We start from the raw sequence: 20163 nt of genomic DNA on the forward strand, positions 1-20163 counted from the left end.
AGTAGCCCTGGCATGTGCATTTATGGTTTCTGGGCTCTGATAAGAAGACAGTATCTCATTTGGTTGATACTCCTGTCTCACACAACCATACATTCCCCCATCCTCCCAAAGCCTTAGGAAGTGCTCTTACTCACTGAATTACAACTCACCTACTCCAGCTCCATGTTATCATCAGAGAAAGGCCCAAAAAGTTCTGCAGTGAGCACATCAATGAAACAAACCTTTTATTTTGGTAGTTGCATCCAGAGAAAGAAATCATCTGTGATGCTCCATAAAGTCCCATCCATCTGTGAACTCCAAAAGCTAGTCATCTGTCCACCTATACATTTATCTGGAAAGTTGACAGAGGCAGGAACATCCCCAAACCCCTTCTTTATCACCTCTGATTGTGTTATGTTCTCCAGGTCATCTCTATGAGAGTTACCAGATTCACAAGACAGAGCTCCACAGCACTGCCTCTTCCCTTTGATAGATCCAGCTCTGTCATCCAAATGCTGATACTGAAATTAGCCTGAGAGATCAGCTGAAGCATCTTGGCTTCTCATAAATCTCTGCTGAGGAGCATGCTTTCTGTACTTGCCTTGAGGCATCTGCTATGGATTGACCCCTCTGGTCTCTGGCTAACCTGGTTCACATGAGAAGCCTGAGAGGGGGTGGAATGTAGGAAGGCTGCCAGCTACAGCCTTCCATGCTAGGCTGAGCAGAAAGGCAATCAGGTTTCCTAAGCACTGTAACAGATGACAAGGTGTATATTTATACCACATACCCACGTACTTTGAGTGAATTGTGCAACATGAGATTTGTCATCGTGCATCAGATCATAGTGTATCTAATTCAATACTGTGGTGCTGACAATGCTGGGAGAGCTGAGCTGCCTGCAGTGATGCACCTCACCAACGGTGCAATGTGGGAATAGAGGGTCTGTGATTAATATTCCTCCTCAGTTCCTCCAACAATCAACTGGCTGTTCTTATTATCTGAGCAGGCAGAGCTGCAAATATAAATAATCACAAGTTTAGGCAGCCTTCTAATTACAGCTAGTACAACCACAAAATTCATTTCTAGTCTGCCCCCTGGACTGGATATATTTTGAGTGGGATAATATGTCACACTGATTTCACCTTACTTTCCTCTGTTAAAAGATTCCTGGGCTAGTTGCACCCAGGATGCCAGCAGTGAAAGGTTATTCTAGTGCTGGAAGCAACCTGTAGTTTTTTACATCACTCCTGGTGTCATTTTTTATACCTCCCATGAGCTCCTCATTCCTTGCACACTTGGTTTTTATTTAGTTTTGTTTGGTTTGGTTTTTTTTGTATTTTGTTATTGGTGGTGGTGGTTTGGTTTTTCTCCGTTGTCTTTGCTGCAAGGGAATCAAGCCATTCTTCTGCTTTGGGTGTGCTGGCAGTCAGCCACACTGTGTAAATGCAGCAGGTGCTGCTGCCTTTGTGTTCACAGTGCTGTCATCACTCTTTGATCAGGCCAGGAGTCACTCTGCTTGGCTGGTTTGGGTTTCTGCCATTTGCAGAGCAGGGCTCTCCCCTAAGGTGTCTGCAGCAGCTTTGCAACACCCACATGAATACGTAGAGATAATTTCAAACCCCTTAATGTGACCAGTTATTGGACTACTTCTTCCCAGCCTACATAGTGTGACTTTCTGATCAGAGCAAGAATGTCTCTTGTCCAAAAAGCTCTTGCCCCCTTGGCTGTCCCTCATTCTTAGTGCTTTCTGCAGCTGATTTACTGTAGTCAAATGCCCTGAATTAGTCAGCTGTTTGTCTGTGTCAAACACCTTCCTCCTTGCAGTGACCTGCAGAAAAGAACCAGGGAAGGGAGTATCCTTTTGCTCTGCTGTTGAGCCTCAGGCACAGGAATTTCTCCTCTCTGTTTCTCCTCTTTCAAAGTTATCTCTTCCAAGTCCAAGGACTGTGCTGTGAAGTGCTGGATTCAGCTGTGGACCTGGGGCTTGTGAAGCTTGGTCCCTGAAATCCCTGTAATGGCTCTTGCAGGAATGACATGACTTTGTGTCTCACAGTCCATGTGGCACTGGGTCAGTGTCACATCAGGCTGTGTTGAAGATGACTTTTGAGCAAATATATGTCATATCACACAATCAATAGTGCTATTTTCTCCTGTCCTTTTCTGCTTCCTTATGTTTTGCAATTGATCCATATTTGTTGGCATCTGCTTTTCTGTTTGATGTGTTCTGTCTTGGTGGTGTCAAATGTAAGTTCGTGCCTGTGTGCCCCTAATGTAACAGGATTCAGAAGATGGTGAGGGAAGCTACTCAGTGTGGAGCAAAGAATGTCTCATTTGGAATGAATTATGCTTCAGGGACCAGATAACTAGGTTTGTCAGATGCCAGGGGACTTTGACTTTTTCCACCAGGTAGGGTAGGTACTGATCCTTTAGTAGGCTAAGTGATTTTTTCAGGCAAACCAAGCTATCCAGAGTGCCCAGTTGCCTTCATATCCTTTCTAAGCTATCAGTGACAACAGTTTGTGGTGACAGAAATGCTGTTGGAGACCACTGTTCAAAAACTGAGACCATTGCCTGTGACCTGGTCATGCCAACAAGGCTGGCATTGCCTTGTCATCCTGTGAGGCATCATTGTCACATCTGCACCATGCCAGGATCAGGGCACAGATACCAGCCTAGCTAGCAGTGGGTGTGCCCCTGCAAGGCTCCTGCACTGGCTAACTTCCCCCTCAGTGGGTGGCTGATGTCTCACCTGTCAGTGTTAGCTTGTCCACAGTGGCCAGATGTCTTTGGTTACCCTGCACTTCTAGGAGTGCCAAGAGCATGAGGAACAGACGACTCAGTGGCCACAGGACTAAGCACTGCTCACAACACCAAGCCTGGCAGAGTTCAAGAAGCATTTGGACAATGCTCTCAGGCACATGGTGTGACTCGTGGAAAGGCCTGTGCAGGGCCAGGAGTTGGACAAGAAGATCCTGATTGCTTCCTTCCAACTCATCATATTCTATAATCTGTGACTCCTGGAACCTCCTGAGACCAAGACAAGTGTCCACCCATGATACACTGTGAGCCCTTCCCACACCCTGCTGTAAGAGGCTCCCCTCTGGTAAAACTTCAGCTCCTGAAGATTCATGTCACTGTTCTACCCTCACTAGCATGTCTTAGCTCTCCCTGCAGTAGATTAATGGATAAAGAAAAATTTCCTGCACAGCTGATTCTTGTTAGATCTTACCTCACATCTCACAGAATTGTGCCCCAAGTTTTCTGAGATCTGCCAGTGTCCTGGGCTTTGGACTCTTTGCTCAAGCTCTAGAACTGCAGAGGTGTTTGGCCAGACAACACTAGAGAGGTAACAGCTACACCAACTTGTGAGACTCAGGCACACACCTTGGTGATTTTGCTTCGGGACAGGTGAGACTCTGCCAGAGTGAGAAAGTATGTTTCCAGCTTTCCTGGGTGTGAGGCAAAGCCTGGCACTGAGTGGTGATACCACTGCTCACACTGTCTGCCTGGGCTTGCAGGCAGCCTGAAACAGGAGCTCTGGGAGTTGTTCTGCTTCCTCCTTCCCTCCAGAACAGGAAATCTCATGTACTGGTATGCATGAGAACATAGTAGTTCTGCATTGTCTTAAAGGGGTGGGCTGTGATTCAGTAAGAACTGCAAATACTTCTGATAACAAATATCTGAAACACTAATGGAAAAAAAAAAAAACCAAACCAAAAAAAAAAAAAAAGAGCAAAACTCTATATTAGAAAGAGAATCAGATTTTATTTTTAGACCCACAAAGTTAAAAATATGCATTTCAAAATATTTACAATGACTATATATGAAATAACCTTTGTTAATGAAACACCAACATACAGTACTAGAATATATCCACCAAATTGATAAAGTCTACATAAGAAGAAAATGTAACAGAAAGAGAGAGAGAGGTAAATAGCATCCATGCACAATCTGAATTAACATGGTTTTTATACTCTCTACTTTTTAGCTGTGAATGGAGTCACAGGAAATTTTGACCTCGTCTCTTGCAAATGCCTCTTGTTACTGAGATTCTTCAAACTAACAGAAATTTGTGGGTTGCAGCAGTACCAGTGCCTAACTTTCCTCTGCCAGCCTTTCACATGGGGACCTGGTGTTACAGAGTGGACTCAGAATCTCTCAGCAACCCTGGGAGGTAGCTAGTTTTATGGAAGGAGTTGGCAGGTGAAAAGCACCAAGTTGAGTGGCTGGCCTAATGTTGTGCAGCAGGGAGCAAGACTCACAAGCCCTACTTCCTCTTTCCTAATCTCTCATTAGGAAATAACTTTCCTCTGCTAACCATTATTTGCTTTTGAGATGAGCTTTGTCACAAGGTGGGGCACTCAATTAATATCATATACCAGGTGATGATGTGGAAAAAGTCCTACTGGTAAAGGACTTGTCTCAGTAAGGCTCTGTGATGGAGCAGTGCTGTTACCATGTTCTGGAGTTGAACAGAAGATTATTTGAGTGTAGACACACATCCAGATGGTTCCCTCCCTGCATGTGTACCACTGAGGAACTGCACCCTCTGTAATTAAGAACCTCTGTATATCTTTACCCCTATTCTCTCTCTCTCTCTCTCTCTCCATCATCCATGCCTGTATATTTTCCATTCCTACTTGTATCTTATTCAATCATGGGAATGTCAAATAGAAAACAGAACAGCAAAAAAATTTGCTGCCTTACTTTTGTAGATATTTCAATAAAAATTAATCCAATTTCTATTTTTTTCTCAATTTAATGTCTTTAACGTTCACTTATGTGCATATATATATATATATTTATATATATTAAAAAATGTAACAAAAGGCCCATCCCATTTGTATCAATGGACAAATAAAGGGGTCATAATCCTCACTGCCCAACCCACAAGGCACACTCAAATGTAAGTGAGAAGGGCTCTAGGAAGAGAAAAATATATAGCCCTTGTTTTTGTGGTGCCCTTTAATCATCACTGCTGAGCTTGAAGCTTTGTGAAGGTATGGCACAACTTTGCAGAAAAGGAGAAGAGCTGTCTGGGTCACTTGCAGATTTCCAGCCCCAGAAGTGCTAGATCAGTAGGAATTGCTTCTCCTACTCTTTGGTGAAGGAGTTTCTGAGGATTCTAGCTTTGTTAGTGATTTTTCTGCAGTGGCAATGGTGATGATGGTGGCTGTTTTTGTCTATTGGCCCAACAGTTCTCTCAGCAGAGTAATTCTTCCCCACTCCCAGTAGCCAACCCTCTCCCCTGGATGCCCAACAGCCTTATTTTTTTCTAAGAACAAGGTAGAGGATGCCGATGATGAAACTGAAGCAAAAGCAGATCCAGGCCAATATGAAGCAGTAGCCATGGTGAGGATTTGTGGAGTATGCCACTGCGCCAGTGAAGCGAGCTGTGTAAATGGCGACTGCAATCAGAATGCACATCCCTGTGGGAAGGAAGAGGGAAAAAGAGAGAGTTGGAAAACGTACAGAAACCAGCATTGCCGCAAGACTTCTGAGGTACTGCTGTCCCCTGAGATTGTAATGCATGCCTTGTGCCATATGAGAGAGGAGCTGCTGCTATTAGGCTTATTTGTGGAGGATTTCTTTTGCAGCTGTGATGACATAAGACACTTGGGGCTTGTTTAGTGGGTGCCATGAGGAATAAACCTTTGTTAGGAGAAAAGCAGTAATAAGATCTGACGACAGTTTGGTGCTACGTGTTGAATCCCATGTGCAGTAGCTAACTGTTTATTCCCCTGCTCCCCCAAAACACTTGAATCCTTTTTGTTGTCTTTCAAACGTATTTTGCAAAACCCACTGGGATTTCCTAATGAAAATCTGGAAATACTTTCATTATATACAGCCAAAAAAATCCCAACCCAACACTTTCTGATTCCCCGGTGCTTTGTTTTGTAACAAAAATTGGGCCACTGGAAACATTTAGCTGGCTGACAACCTCCCCTGGTGACCATATGTGGCTACTTGTGTTCTCAGAGGCAGTGGGACGCCCAGGGAGCCACGGCACGGCGTGCAGGTGCATACTCACAGCAAACCAGCATGACGGCTCCAGTCATGTAGAAACGTTTGCCTTTTTCCAGGGTGAACAGCTGGATAATGAACAGGATGAGCGCCACAACGGAGAAAATGATCGAGAGGATCATAAAGGCTTGCACGGCTTTCAGGGAAGCTGTCAAAACACAGAGAATAGATTGGAGAAGGTCAGGACTCGGTCTCGGCAGTGCTCATCAACATCCTGTGATTCACCACGACGAATATGCGGCTGTAACTTACCCTCATCTCCACTGCTAACAGGCAGCTGAGTGCAGGTCTTGTTGCACAGCAGCCAGAGTCCTGTTGAGATCGTTCCAAAGTTGGAAGAACCCACCATCCAAACCTGAAATAGGATAGAATGGTTGTGTCTTGGGGCAGGAAAGCTTTTTTGCTCTTCTGTCAGACTAAACTGTAAGATGAGCACGAGTAGCCCAACTGCCCGGAAACCCTGGCACCGGACAGGAGGGACATGGCACTGGCCTGGGACATTTGGTATGGGCAGAACACCATGAGGTCTGTTCCAATCATCGTGGAGAAATCTCCCAGGTTACCCTGACCCTCCTCCTGTGCGAGGTAGCAGGGGGTCATGGCTGGCCAGGCGGGTGTGAGGGAACCCCAAAATCCACTCCGATGGTGGGCGAGGGGCGCGAGGACCCCAGCAGCGCCACCAGGGGTCCCCCTGGACCCAGAGTTCCCTTGGCCTGGAACGAGCCCTGGTGGGAGCAGTGGGGTGCCCCTGGGCCCAGAGTTCCCTTGGCCTGGAACGAGCCCTGGTGGGAACAGGCTGGCCCCAGCTGGGGGGAACAGTGCCGCACCAGGGCTGGCACTGCTGAGTTCTCCGGCCCATGAAGGGTGTTGAGGTGCTGCTGGCTCGGGGGTCCGGGGAGCTGACAGACAGAGACTGCCGTCTGTGCCACCCCGGCTGCCTTCCTGCTCCCTGAGCCACCCATCACTGCTTCCCCTCTCCCCATGACCGTGAGTGGATGTTCCTCACCCTCACCGGAGCACCCACCCCCGGTCTGCCTGCCAGCCCTATCTCAGGCCCACTGTTCTGCGGGAGGTGACAGCCATGTCTCGCCCAGGGCAGTCTACTTACGTTGGCAATGGTGGAGACAAAGAGCATGATGACAGTGGCGATGTGAACCACAAAGATACCAGCCAGTAGCACCAACATCTTGGGTCTCTTCTAGGGGGTGTCACTGACACAGAGAGCTCTGAGGGAGAACAAGAACAGAGGGAGGATGTGAAGGGAAGGACTTAGTCAAAGAACAGCATTACCATAAGATTTGTTTACATGCAAAAACCCAGGCAGATCTTAGGTTCACTCTGGAAATGTAGAATCACAAAAAAAAAAAGCCAGTAAAAACTTTGTCAAAATCTGCTCAAGAGGTTAAATAGAGCCTGAAGATTAAGAAACCAATATGGGAGGAGATGTAGAGCATGGGTACATAACTTAGGGACATTTTAAAAATAGCCTGAATATATACACAGTTTGCTTAAATTGATGTGTGTTAATGTAAAGTAAAAATGCCATACTCCAGGCATACATTCTAGGAAGAGGAGTTTTTGCCCATGGGATTCACAGAGGTCAGGAAAAATTTTTCTCTTCCTGTTCTCCTCTGGTGTCTCAGCCTCTTCCAACTGGTGTGGGTCACGGACAGGAGGTATGGAATGGGGGACTGTGGGCTCCTTGGTGCCTCAGCTGTTGAGTTGTTGTGGAGAGTGAGCCAGAGGGGTAGCCACTACGCTATAGACTACTTCTTTAAGTGAAGAGGAGAATAACCAGAACAGAAATGCCACAAGGTTTTCTGGAGCTGGGGAAGATGCCCAGGTTTGCAACGAAAACTGCCTGTTTCCCTTTTAAAACTTGAGGCATGCAGGTCACTTTATTAATGCAATAAATTCTCCTGTAATGCAAATTCCTCTTTGGTTGGTTTTGGGTATTTTTGCCTCTGCAAACTTTTACTTTCTTTTAAGATTTCCTGTCATTGATGAACATGTGATTGGAAAGAGAGAGGGGAATGTGCTTTAGAAAGCTTGCATGACACAGTTTGTCAAGATTGATGGCTTCTCACCTGAAAATGTGAAATACAAGGAAGAAATCTAAGCTGTGAGAATGAGCACAGACAATTCACACAAATCAAGTGAGTATATTTCAGGCAGAAGCATTTACTGAGTCCACTTTGGGGCCAGTAAACTTCCTAGAAAGTTTGACAGGCTGTGTTGCTCTTTCCCTCAGAAGTGCTTGTACTGAAGAGCAGTATCAAGCATGTGATTAATGTTAGCTGTCAAGTTATTTTGGTCCAGGTGACTCCGGTAGGGTCTGATGCTGTCACCATTTGTACAGGGTGTGGTAACACTGTCATGAAACAACACACGTATACTCTATGATTTTTTCACACAAACTGTGACAAAAGGCTTTGTGAAGTCCCATTCATGTGTCTTTTTTACTTGATGACTCCACCTACTCCACTACTGTCTTTCCTCTCACTGTGGCCATGAGTGGGAGTGTATTCCTGTAAAATGCTGCAGCTGTTCCTGGCACTGCTTTGTATACCATTTCCCAAACCCCAGTGGGTAGGCAGGCTTCTCCATCAGGGGCGCTTTGACCAGTGCAGCATTAGCTGGTGACCAAGAAGAATTCCTTGAGTTTAGGATCTCAAAGAACCAGTTCTGTTTGGTCATTGCTCCCACTCAAACAAGGCTACTTTTTAGTAAAACAGATTAGGTTTGGTGACTAGTCCCATCTCCTCAGCAAATCACATCTACTGTAAGTTTTCCTTCACCTGGAGAACTCTCTGGAGATGTTAAGCCCTGACTTGCTGAATGTGGGCCAGGCTTGCTTGTCTGCTTTGGGGTGTCTTAGCAAGCTCATGCTCTAGAGCTTGGTTTGGCTGGACGGCCTGGTCACTGCAACCTCACTTGTCACAGTGCCTCCTTTAGTGATGATCTCTTTCTTAGGACAGCTTTCTTAGGACTTTTCCTCTGACTGTAGTGACAGACATGATTTCAGCACTGCTAAAATTCAGGTTCTCAACAGTATATGCAGGCTACCACATGAACATATTTAACATAAGAGTTAAATCCCTTCTTTCCATTGTAAAAGGAACGAGGGTTTCAAAATGCTGGATGGCAACTGATACAGATATCACCACTGCAACTCAAACTGAGAAACTATTGCTGTTGCCATGACTAAGTGACATATCTGTAGCAAACTCTTGAGTTAGATCTTCCTGTCCCTTTGACTACTTCTCTTTTTTTTTTTTTTTTGGTTTTTTTTGGTTTTTTTTGGTTTTTTTTGTTTTTTTTGTTTTTGCTACGTTGGTTCTTACACAAACTTTAGCAAGTGCTCTTGACACTATAGGGTGCTGGCATGCATAAACCAAACTCTGACAAATTTGTCTGCTCTGAAATTTGCCTTTACTAAACAGTAGCTAAACTTTCTTCCTTCTTAGATGGATGTATTTTTCCATTGGCCTCTTTAAAATATCATTCAGTGCTTTTTTTTTTTTTTTTTTCCTTATTATTTTTTAGGACCATCAAACAAAGCTTTCTACTTGAAAGATTAAAAATCTACTTTCATGACATCCTAAGGACTAGAACAGTCCTTTTAAATGCATCTTTTGCTTGCATTCAGAAATGAAAATCAGGGATAAATGTTACTTTACAATGTAAAATAAAAGGCCAAAATCATGACCCCATGCTCAGGACTTTGACCAATACTCTAAGAAAAAAACTGAAATCCTTTATTCCCTTTGCTTTTTCTGCCTATTTTAGCACTGCAGGAGAGCAGTGTTAGTTCAGGTGCTTTCAGTGCACCTACTTCCTGAGAACGTCAGCACCTCTCCCTGAATACACACGCTATCAAATGCAAACTCCCCCAGGGGATATGTGCTCACAGCTTAGTTTTGATTCTTTGTGAGTTAAAGCACAAGCCTCCCTCTGTACTCATTTGCTTTCCCCTTTCTTCATCTCTCTCTGCCTGTTAAATAAAACACGAGAGAACAATCCCAGAGGAGCAGTGGGTGAAGGAATGGCACTGAAATAGATTCACTTCTGTCTCTGATGCTATGGCGTGGACATTTCCTCCCATTAGACAGAGAAACTGGCAGAGGATCAGGGACTGACAGGATACCGTTTCCATCTGTTAAGTGTGAGACATCTTTCTCCAGTACAGGGTGGGGTCACATTGCTGGAGCAATAGGACAAAATTGCATGCAAATGCCTTTTCTTCCATTCCCCAACCTAAACTGCAGCTGCATTTGGAGTTCCTCAGGCTCTTCTTGGGCTATGAGTCAGTCTTAGCCTTCCTAGAGCTGCCAGCTTTTTCCACTGACTCACCCCAACGCTCTCAAACCCCACAAAAATTTAACCCTGAAAGATTAAGTGCTCAGGACGCTGTCAGTTTTAGGACTGCTTCTCAAGAACCAGTCAAGCAAACAATTTGTGAGTCTTCCCCAAGAATCCTTCAGAGGAGAGACCCCAATTAAGCCAAGGAAAAAGTAATGAGACATAGCAACAGAAGGACTACTGAGGTAGGGCAGGCTGGTGGGGCAGTGAAGGTCATGCGTGTGCTGAACAGCCTGCATGAGTCAAGAGAAGATCCTGTGCTGATAACAGTGGACTCACTTTCCTTTTCATGGGGTGATGGATGAAGAGAAATAACAAGCCACACCAACAGTAAGCATGAATAAGAATCACCATAGAAGCCTTCAGTACAAAAAACCTGCAGATAAGCATGACAGACTCTTAGCTGTGTAGAGACAATTTCTCTGACCGTGCAGGAGTACACATGCTGGGGAACAACACACAGCTCTGCTGCACCCCAGTTCAAGTTCAAGCAGGCTGGTACTATCTATTGCCTAAAACTAAGACAAAGTCTTCCCATGCAGGCAGGTTGTTGCTACCTGTATCACCCCTCTGTCTGCTTAAGTGTTTTGGATCCTTCTGTCTGAGGGCGATACAGAGAAGTGAGTCCTTGCCCCTGGAATGTGTAGTACCACTTGGAGATATGATAAAGGCCAATGGTATAGTTCCTCAAATATAGGGAGTGAGTTACTCAAGAGGGTAAACCAGATTAGGCAGAGGTCCTTTGCTTCTGACAGAAAGTGCATTAAAGGAGTAGAGGGTAAGTGTACAGAATGTTTCTGCAGGAACAATGGGGTTGTTTCAGGTGAAAAATCAGGGCACTCTCAACTAAATTTGAAATATTTCAGATCTCAAGTATTCCTTAATGGATGCAGTTCATCTGACTTCCATTTCCATCTTCCTCTCTGAACTGAGGTCCCTGCTTGGGACTGCCTCTCCCAGGCTGAGTTGCTGAGGTGTACTGTGAGAGATGCTGGCTGAGCCAGACAATATCTTGTAGCTCCCTAGAGTGTCCAGGGAGCAGAAGACATCTAAATCCACTACCTGTGCACAGTGACCTCTGACTCCTTTCAAAGTGAGTTTTTCAGCTGAGGACCCTTTAGTTTGATACACTAGATTTCTCAACAATGGAAAGATAGCTTTTTGGAGAAAAAACAAATGCATTTGGTTAGAATGTCAACAAAAATCTCCATAGATTGAAAACAACTAACACAAATGAAATTCTGCCTTTCCCAGCTGCCACTACAGAATATAAGGAAGGCAGTAGTAAGTCAGACCAGTGGTCTGACTCTCCCAGTCTCTGATGGGAACAATAGAAGGTCCAATATTTAGAGAAAGCATGTGAACTTGGCCACGGTCTGAGTGGCACAGAGTCACAGCAGGAATATTGGTGGTTCAAATCAGGGCCCAGGCCACTTCGAAACAAAGGAGAAAACTGGAGAGTAATGGACAGAAAGTAAAAACTGTCTGGTAATTGTTTGAGACAGCCACAAGCTTCCACCTCCGCTACCAGTGCATTCCTCAGTGCAAAGCCAACCCACAAATAGCAATGCTGCCATGTTGTTACCAGTAAGGGAAACCTCAGTGTGGGATAAAACCTTCTGTAGAATTTGTACACATGCCTTTTGACTGATCTGAGACCATCACTGCATCTTAGACCTGCTACATCTGCACACCTTGTCCTTGTATGGGCTATGAGCACCAGTCCTCATTGTGCCCAGAGTCATTTCACAGGACGCAAAGATGTGAATATCTCTCTGATATTTTGGTGGCATGATGACTTTGGACATGTCACATTGTTACTAGAAAGCTCATGACAACTTTAAACAACAGGGAAGAATCCTTTTGCTTCCACCTTTGCTCTGTCTCTTGCTTCAGATCCTGATGAATCCAGAGTCCTTGCTGACTCTAGACTTCTACAAACTACTGTGTGTCAGCACTGCTGTTGACAGCCTGGTTTTGACAGACGAGCCTGACTCAATTTACAAGTCAGATGCTTTTTATAGACATGTGGATGAGTAGGCTGGTGCCTCTGGAAAGAGATTTCATGTGTGTGGGAGAAGGGTTGGGCAGGAGGGGTGTGTGGGCACAGGGAGACCTTTGAGCCTCTGGCTTATGGCAGTGGGATTTCACGTACACATGGGCAGTGGCTGTGATGACCACATGGGGCACAGCAAGGCTGTAAAACCAGCAGGTTAATGTCAACCAAAAGGAAAGTGTAGACCAGCCTGAGGGGCTACAGCTGAAAATAAGTTAAAGTAAATGGAAGATTCTGTCTGGTTCTTATGAAGCATTGCCTGGTGGAATGGACTCCAAGAGATCAGTGGAACTGCCTTCCCAAGGGAGTGGTGAAACACCACCATGTGAAAAATTTCTTATGGAATCTGACAAATTCCTCAAGAATCCACCCTTGGTGATGAACCTCCACTCACTGAGAGATGCAGAGGGGAGTCACAAAAGATGACACATAAGGGTTTTCCAGCTCTCATGCTCATGATTCATATAAGGGTGGGGAAATATCAGAATTCCTAGGGCAGACAGTGAGAAATTGGCATTTTCTCCAGAAAAAAACACCCTCGAGTGCTCAGCCATGTGACAACATCAACTGAAACTCCAATGCTCACTTGGTAGTGGGAAAGGGAAGAGACAGCTGCCTGGGGCCTGGCAGGCAGCCAGCAGCCGCTGCTGGAGGAAAACACTGTCAGTCCTCACACTAGGCACGCCAAGGAAGGGCTGGGACTGATGGGCAGCAAGTGAGAGGGAGGGCTGGGGAAGGGAACCCCGGAGATAATGGAGGCACAGAAATGTCCCTCTGCTCCTCCAGAGGTGCGATGCAGAGCACTCTCCCCCCTTAGAGCACTGGGTGGTGCCTGCGGGGTTAATTAGGCACCTGAGTTGCTGACAGGAGTTCCAGCAAGATTCTGAGATACGTGAGAAACATTTGTGGGAGGACTGACAGTCTGGGCGTTGACGTGTTGTGTGTAGGGCGTGCATCTGCAGCTCTGTGTGGCTCCCTCTATGAATGGGAGTGTGCATCTGTGGGATCCCTGTCAACCCTGTGTGTGTGTCCGTGTGTGTGTGTGTGCACAGCTTCTTTATGGGTGCACGGATCATCTACCTGTGCCACACTGGCAGTGCCCACGTAGGAGAAAGTATCTGACAGCTCTGGCAGGAAAGCTCAGGTTACAGACTGGAATGAGCAAAAGTACACAGATCACTTCTGGTGGGACTTCCTGCTTTTCCTCTTTGCAACAGCACTTAGACAGAGGTTGAAGGACTGTGAGTCCACATCAGCTGTGCTTTTGGCTGCATTCTTGGCTTAAAACTGCAGTCCTATGATTTGCACAGACAGTCTTGTGTAGATATTCCTTTTTTTCTTTTCCAAAGGAGGGTAACTCTAAAAAAGAAGTTGTATCTTACAGTGTGTCTGTCTCTCAAAATGCAAAACCTCTGAACAAGCAAGTACAGCTTATGAAACACTGAGGAAAGTGTGACTGGAGCATCTAAAGAGTCTGAGCTTTTGGGTCAGTTTGCTTTCAGGGTGCCTTTGCTCCTGCAAGCCATCTTGGAAAAGACAGTGCAGGATTCCGATACAAAATTGTGTGAAAGCTCCTTTTTTCAACCAAAGTGCACAAGTGATGAACTGGGGGGAGCATGTGTATAAAGCAGACACAGGAGGAGGCTGTGCAGCCTGGAGCTGGTCAGTGCTCTGTGCAGGGTGGGATAAAGGTGGTCATGTAAAATATTCCATCTGGCTTTCAGAAAGCTCCTTACACCTGTGATCAGTAAGGTATAAGCTGGTTCATGTTACATGTGGCTTTGGAGACATCAAGAGCTCCCCTGCTGAGGGCACACCACGCTGGCGCAGTGGCAGCCCCTGGAGGCAGCTCGCAGGCAGGCTGGCTCAGCTGCCTCAGCTGTCACAGCCAGTGGATGTGCCCAGCTCTCCTTCAGCAGTGGCCCAAATTGCTGGAGCTGCTCTTCAGCAATCCTCTGACCAGCCTGCTCCAGGCTCTGAGCATTTTGTACTCTCCCCTCTTGCTCCCATGGCTCTCACTATCCTTCCCAGAGGCTTGCTGGAGCCAATACAGGGAAGATATCTCCCTGGAATGAGAAGAATGTGGACAGTGGACCCAGTCGTGGCGGTTGCTTTCACAACTCCCCTCTTCAGCAGACTGTGCCCTGAGAGGGCAAAAGGGCAACAAAAGTCTCACCCTGGATTTCCTCAAATACAAAAACATATTCCAGGTGGCCTCACATCACAAGAGCTAAGCCTTCAGCATGAGTCACTGTTCACCTGTGTCAGCCACTCCAGTGCTCAGAGTTCAGTGCATTTCCTGCAGGACTGGGGATGACCCAGCCCAGATCTGTCCCTGGGCTCTTGTCATGGGTGTCTCCCCATGCCTCTGTTGCAGACTTGTTTTCACAGGGTAAAGGGGATAGATCTCAATTATGATCTTGGCAAACTTGTCACTCCCTTGGGCAATGTGGGTTTTGGAGCTGAGTTGTCCTAACCTGTCCCTCCCTTCTATGACAAGGCATGGGCTATGTTTGGTCTAACCAAGAGAGCAGCTTCCATATACTCTCTACCCTCCTGAAAAAACAGTTCAGGAGGAGCAGGATGCTTGAAGCTGCAAATTTGGCCAGAGTTTCCTTTGTTCACTGTCAAGCTGTTCTAGCTAAAGAGGTACTTTCCAAAGCTCTCCCAGCAGGGTTTGAAGAAATCACACTCCAGATGGCAGCCCCGAGATGTGCTGCTTTGCTGCTCTCCCTGCAGTGTAATGGCAGAAAGCAGCTTAAGAGGCACTCCAGATTTCCCTCTGGGCAGTTTACACGGGGAACTGCTGCTTCACTCTGTGTCATGCTCTGGGATGGCTGGGTGTGGACTGGCCCTGACAGAGGATCAATACAGGCATAATTGACATGGGCTTCAGCACGTTTGTTCACTGCCACTGTTACAGCACTGTGGCTATGAGTTAGTTATCAGTCCTGGTAGGGCCATGGAGAAGAGCCTCCTTTTCTGTGAATGCTGCTTTGCCTCAGCAGAAAAGACCGATGACGTATTGGTCTTTTCCATATTTTCCATCTTCAGATGTGAAGATTGGAAATTCCCTTCCTCACCCTCCCTTTTAGAGGAGTAGAAGAGCAGCTCCCTGCCTTGAAGGCAGGGTAAATAAATATAATTTTTTAGTTTTACCTCATTAATTTTTTTTGTTGGAATACAAAAGGAAGGAAAAAAAATTGGAGTGCCATGCCTTGCAGCCTGCCTTATGTTGTGCTGGGTGACAGCGCTGTCACTTTCCTGTTGAGAGGTACAGGCACAGGAACCTGTTGAGATCAAAGGGGTCTAGTAGTGCTATTTCTGCCTTATAGGGCACTTGAGCATCTGAGGGCAAATTTCAGCCCAGCATCAGGTGTCTCCTCCTTTGCCATCCATGCAGCACTCAGCAAAAGGAGCACTAAGTGACCTGGGGGCTGAGCAAGGGGACACATGCCATGGGAGGGGTGTCCCAGCAGCCAGCTGGGATTATGGGGCCCGTGAAGCCCCATGGGAGCAGGCAGGGCTATGGAAGCAGGCTCCCTCCTGCTTTTGCTTGCTCTGAGGAAACAGAAGTGGGCGCAGGCTGAGTGCCATGTATGAGCCTTGTGGCTGGGAGGGTGATGACTAGAGAGAAAGATTAGTGCTTGCAGCACATCTCCCCAATCTCATTATAAGCAAGGCCCTGAGGTGGCTCTTTTACCAAAAACATGCTGGCTATTATCAGCAAATCTCCCAGAACTCTTTCAAAACACAACCTCTGCTCCAGCCCAGACCACCAAACAGTAATTCCTGCGTGCACTTGCACCGCTCCCACACTGCAAAACTGAAAGACCACCGGCTAGGCCAGAAGGGCCGGTTTTCCGAGCTCAGGGCTCTGTCCTCAGCAGGGTCTCACGGGGGCAGCAGTAGCAGCCCAGCAGCTGAGGCACCCACTCCAAAAGTTGGCGCTTCTCCTCAAGATCCCACGTCAGTCACTCCTGCATTAGTGTGTCCTTGGGTGTGGCTCGACTCCCTAGCTGTCAGAGGTATCCCCGGGGATGGCATGTGCCCAGTGGAGATCCCTGCTCTCTCACAGGGCTAGCCGGGATGAATAATGGCTCAGACCGCGTGTCACATGTTTGGGTGGTTAGTCATAGCTGGGGGAGCTTCCACAGGAGCCTACTGACAGGAATTCCTTAGTGTGGGTGGGTGTGCAGGGCCTCCCAGCAAGACGCTGCATTTCAAGGGGTGCTTTCAGGCACTGCAGTGTTAGTGAAGTACCTCAGTATTGATCCTTTTCCGATGCTAATCCCCACGGGAGCAAATAGAAATAAGCTGCCTTCAAGCCCTCCTCACTCTCTCAGTGCTCACAGTCCCCAGGTGGACTGGGTGGAGGCATTTGGCTGGCTTAAAGCCCTGTTATCATAGGAAGAGTAGCTAATGGGTTCCAAGTTTTCACACTCTTCATGCCCACCTCCCTCGAGTGTTTGCTCAGAAAAGAATCCCACTACATCCAGAAATGTCAAGTGGGCAGTTCCTGGGCAAATCTGCTCTCAGAGGTGCCTTGAGGAATTCAAAGCTTCTGAGTGAAAGTTGTTCTGTGGCCACAGCATTTTTTTTTATATCAATATGATTTAATTGTCAGTCGTATTAAATGACAACTTCCAAAAATGCTTTCTTCCCATTCCAGTTTCTGATGCCCTGGAAACACTCGCTGCCTCAGTCAGTTCCCCCACCACTCCAAACACTTATTTCTTAGTCAGGAGGCACCACTGCATGACCGAGCTACAAGAAACAGGGCCAGAGGGGACTTAAAAATTCACAAAATCCATCCTTTTTCCAAAAAGTTAGTGTCAGCTCAACTTCTAGTTCATTCATATAGTAATTATCCACAGTCCCAGCCTGAGCCCCACCCATTCCTGGCCGTATTGGGCTAAATACTGTTCAGTCTCTTTCAAACCCTTGAAACTGTGCAGGGGCAGGCTGAATTCCTGCAACAGGAACCAGTGTGGTGCCAACAAACTGGCTTTGCTGCACTCCCTTTCACAGACCTCAAAAATAGTTCAGATTTGACCGCAGGATGCAAACCACAGCAGACAGACGAAACAAGAGAAATGGTGAAGAAGAGGAGGGAAAGAAAGAGGGGGTGGTTGTGTAGAAGAAGGCAGGTGAAGAGGGAGAATTGCCAGTCTCTGCAATCCTACACTTCCCATCAGTGTCTCTACCTCCTTGACACACCCTACCAGCAGACCGTGGTGCTCCTAGCAATGCCACCGCTCCCCCACTTCGCCTCACAGTGCTCCCCACTCCAGTGTCTGTGCTGCCAAAGAAGGCGTAACACGAATTTCTGCCCTTCACGTGGCTCTGCTCAGAACTGGGGCTTGGCTTCAGCCTCAGGAGCCAAAGCCCCTAGAAAAAGAGAGATTGTCTCCATTGTGCCCCAGAGTCTGCACCTTTGGGGCCTCTCAGTCTTCACTTGGAATGATTGCTATTGTTTTAAATTAGAGCTTGGCAAACTAATTATGGAGGGGAGAGAGACAAGCAGAAGTATTTGAGCGCCAGAAAAACTGAGCCTGCAGCCCTAATTCCAAGCAGGCATTTTTCCACATTTGTCAACAATGCTACTCCAAAAGCACACAGCAGCTCCTGAGCATGAGCTGGCCAGGTTGGGCACCCGTGCCTGCACCCTGGCTGCACGTGTCCTGGAGGTGAAAATAACATTGCTACTGCCAGCACTCCAAGGCTGCAACCAGGGCACCTTGCAGAGCCCCTTTGCCCTGTAATGCAGATGGATTTTGAAGCAAAAGATGAAAATTAAGGTGCGTGCCATAGCCAGCTCGAGTGCCAAGACGAAGAGAAGGGGCAGAGGAGAAAGGCAGACTGGTGCTGTTAGGAGAGGGGAGCAGCCCCCGAGGGAGAAAAGTTGGTGAGGATTTTCAAGAACAGCTCTTACCGTGTGGGCTGGGGCCGGTGCTGGCACCTGTGGAAGAGGGAGCGTGCCGGGCTGCAGTGCCGATGTCCCGGAGTGCAGAGCTGGAGTGAAGGGGAGTGACCTGCTGGTGGTTTAAGTTCCCTCCGGTGGTGTGGGAGGGTGGTGTCTTTCCACTCTGTTTTAAAGGAGTTACTATGAATCAGACTGCCTTTAAAGAGAAGGAAAAAAAAAAAAAAAAAATTAATGAGCTACGCCCTGTTTTGTTGGCAGGGTGTCAAGAGTCCCTGGGAGGAAACCAGCGATTCAAAGAAATCTGTGCAGGGCTGCCTCTGACTCAGTGTGCAGCACAGAGACCGCAGCCTGGAAAAAAGGCTGACGCTGATCCAGCTGAGTAAGAGAGGCCCACAACAGCATCTGTTTATAAAACTGAACTTCTGGTTGTCATAAAAAAAAAAAAAAGAAATGTGTAGTTACAAATGTGGCAACAGGGCTTCAACAATAATATCACTCAAACAAACAGTGGGTTGGCAGGGGGGATCCCGAGGCTGGGTGAGTCACCACATCCCCTCCCCGTGCTGCTTGGAGAGAAGTCACTGAGGCTGACAGCACGGGGGAATTCAAATTGGACCTGTGAGGTTGGCACGGACAAGATTTTTGGGAATATGTCAAGGAGCAGAGATGCTCAAAATGCAGCTCTGGTCTGGTGGTGACTCTGGAGTGATTTGGCCAGATAGTGGTGGTTTGCTTCCACAGAGAGAGCAGGCAGGGAAGAAGAAATAAGGAGCTTGTTATTCACAGTTTTCTGAGGTCAGCATTTCTTGCCATCTTAAAGACTTCTAAAAATAGATCCTTTACATTTGCTGAGAATTGGCTGGTGGAGTTGTCTCGTAGATGCTACAGGCAAGATTGAATAGGGATGTGCTTAAGATGTGGGTGAAAGGGGAAGAAGTTTGTCAGAAAGCATCCGTGTTAGAAGACAATCCATACTGCGATAGAGTTGGTGGTCTGCTACTGCAAGGAACCAACCCTGCCTTTGCAAGGCCCAGCAAGAGATAAGCAGATATGGACAAAATACCTGACAAAGGCCTTTCAAACTTTAATGAGGATGACATTGGATTGCCTTTATTTGAAAAACGAAGCGGGTTCTCTTTGAAATCTACACAGATTAAAAGATCTTACTGGTTTTCAGATTATTCCTTCTGTCTGGTGTTATTGGTATGTGTCTGGTCTAATTTTAGACTATAGCAACCTGCTTAAAAAATGAGCTATAAAAACAGCAGCAAAGATGACACATATGATGGGCAAAGACAATCCTGTGGGAATTTTTCCACTGATCGAAAGTAAAGACAGTCTTTTTTCATCAAGGATAAAATAAGCCTAACTGTGTTTAATACCTGTGAATTAGAATGTTCTTCTTGATGTATATGAATACAATATTCAGGGAAAGGAAAGTTTATTTGCTTTCTCTGCGGTAGAAGCTGGCATTTGCATTGAGCTGCACCGTCCATTTCCCCTGCTCTGTCTCCTGGCAGAGTTTATTGCAGTGAGGGATGCTCAGCTCCATACAAAATACTAGAGTGCAGGATCTCAAAGCAAACTCTGTTGACCAGAGTTCAGCTGTGGTGAAGTATCCTCTGCCCCAGACCTGTTCACAAGTGACTGCCCACCTGTCAGGGACCAGCTGCCTGCAATCACAGAACTGCTTAGTGGCACCCAGCAGACAGAACACCTGTAGCAAAAAGACACATGGGGCAATAACAGTGGAGCCCCTTAAGAGGCTGTGTATGAAGTGAGCTGTGACTAGCAAAGCATTATTTGTCCAGAGAGA

The 20163-nt window shown here is 46.7% G+C and overlaps 1 protein-coding gene across 1 annotated transcript; it reads right to left on the minus strand.

Annotated features, from left to right (window-relative positions):
• Window positions 1–3724: 3724 nt before the first annotated feature.
• EMP1 (epithelial membrane protein 1) lies at window positions 3725–18498 on the minus strand. The gene is made up of 5 exons (XM_041481713.1): window positions 18357–18498; window positions 7112–7229; window positions 6256–6358; window positions 6011–6151; window positions 3725–5408 (listed from the first exon to the last, which is right to left on the minus strand). Exons 2-5 carry the CDS (start codon window positions 7187–7189, stop codon window positions 5245–5247), a joined length of 486 nt encoding a protein of 161 aa, XP_041337647.1. The 5' UTR covers window positions 7190–7229; window positions 18357–18498; the 3' UTR covers window positions 3725–5244.
• Window positions 18499–20163: the final 1665 nt, after the last annotated feature.

Source organism: Pyrgilauda ruficollis, unplaced genomic scaffold (assembly GCF_017590135.1).
Source record: "Pyrgilauda ruficollis isolate IOZ18807 unplaced genomic scaffold, ASM1759013v1 scaffold56, whole genome shotgun sequence".
NCBI lineage: Eukaryota > Metazoa > Chordata > Aves > Passeriformes > Passeridae > Pyrgilauda > Pyrgilauda ruficollis.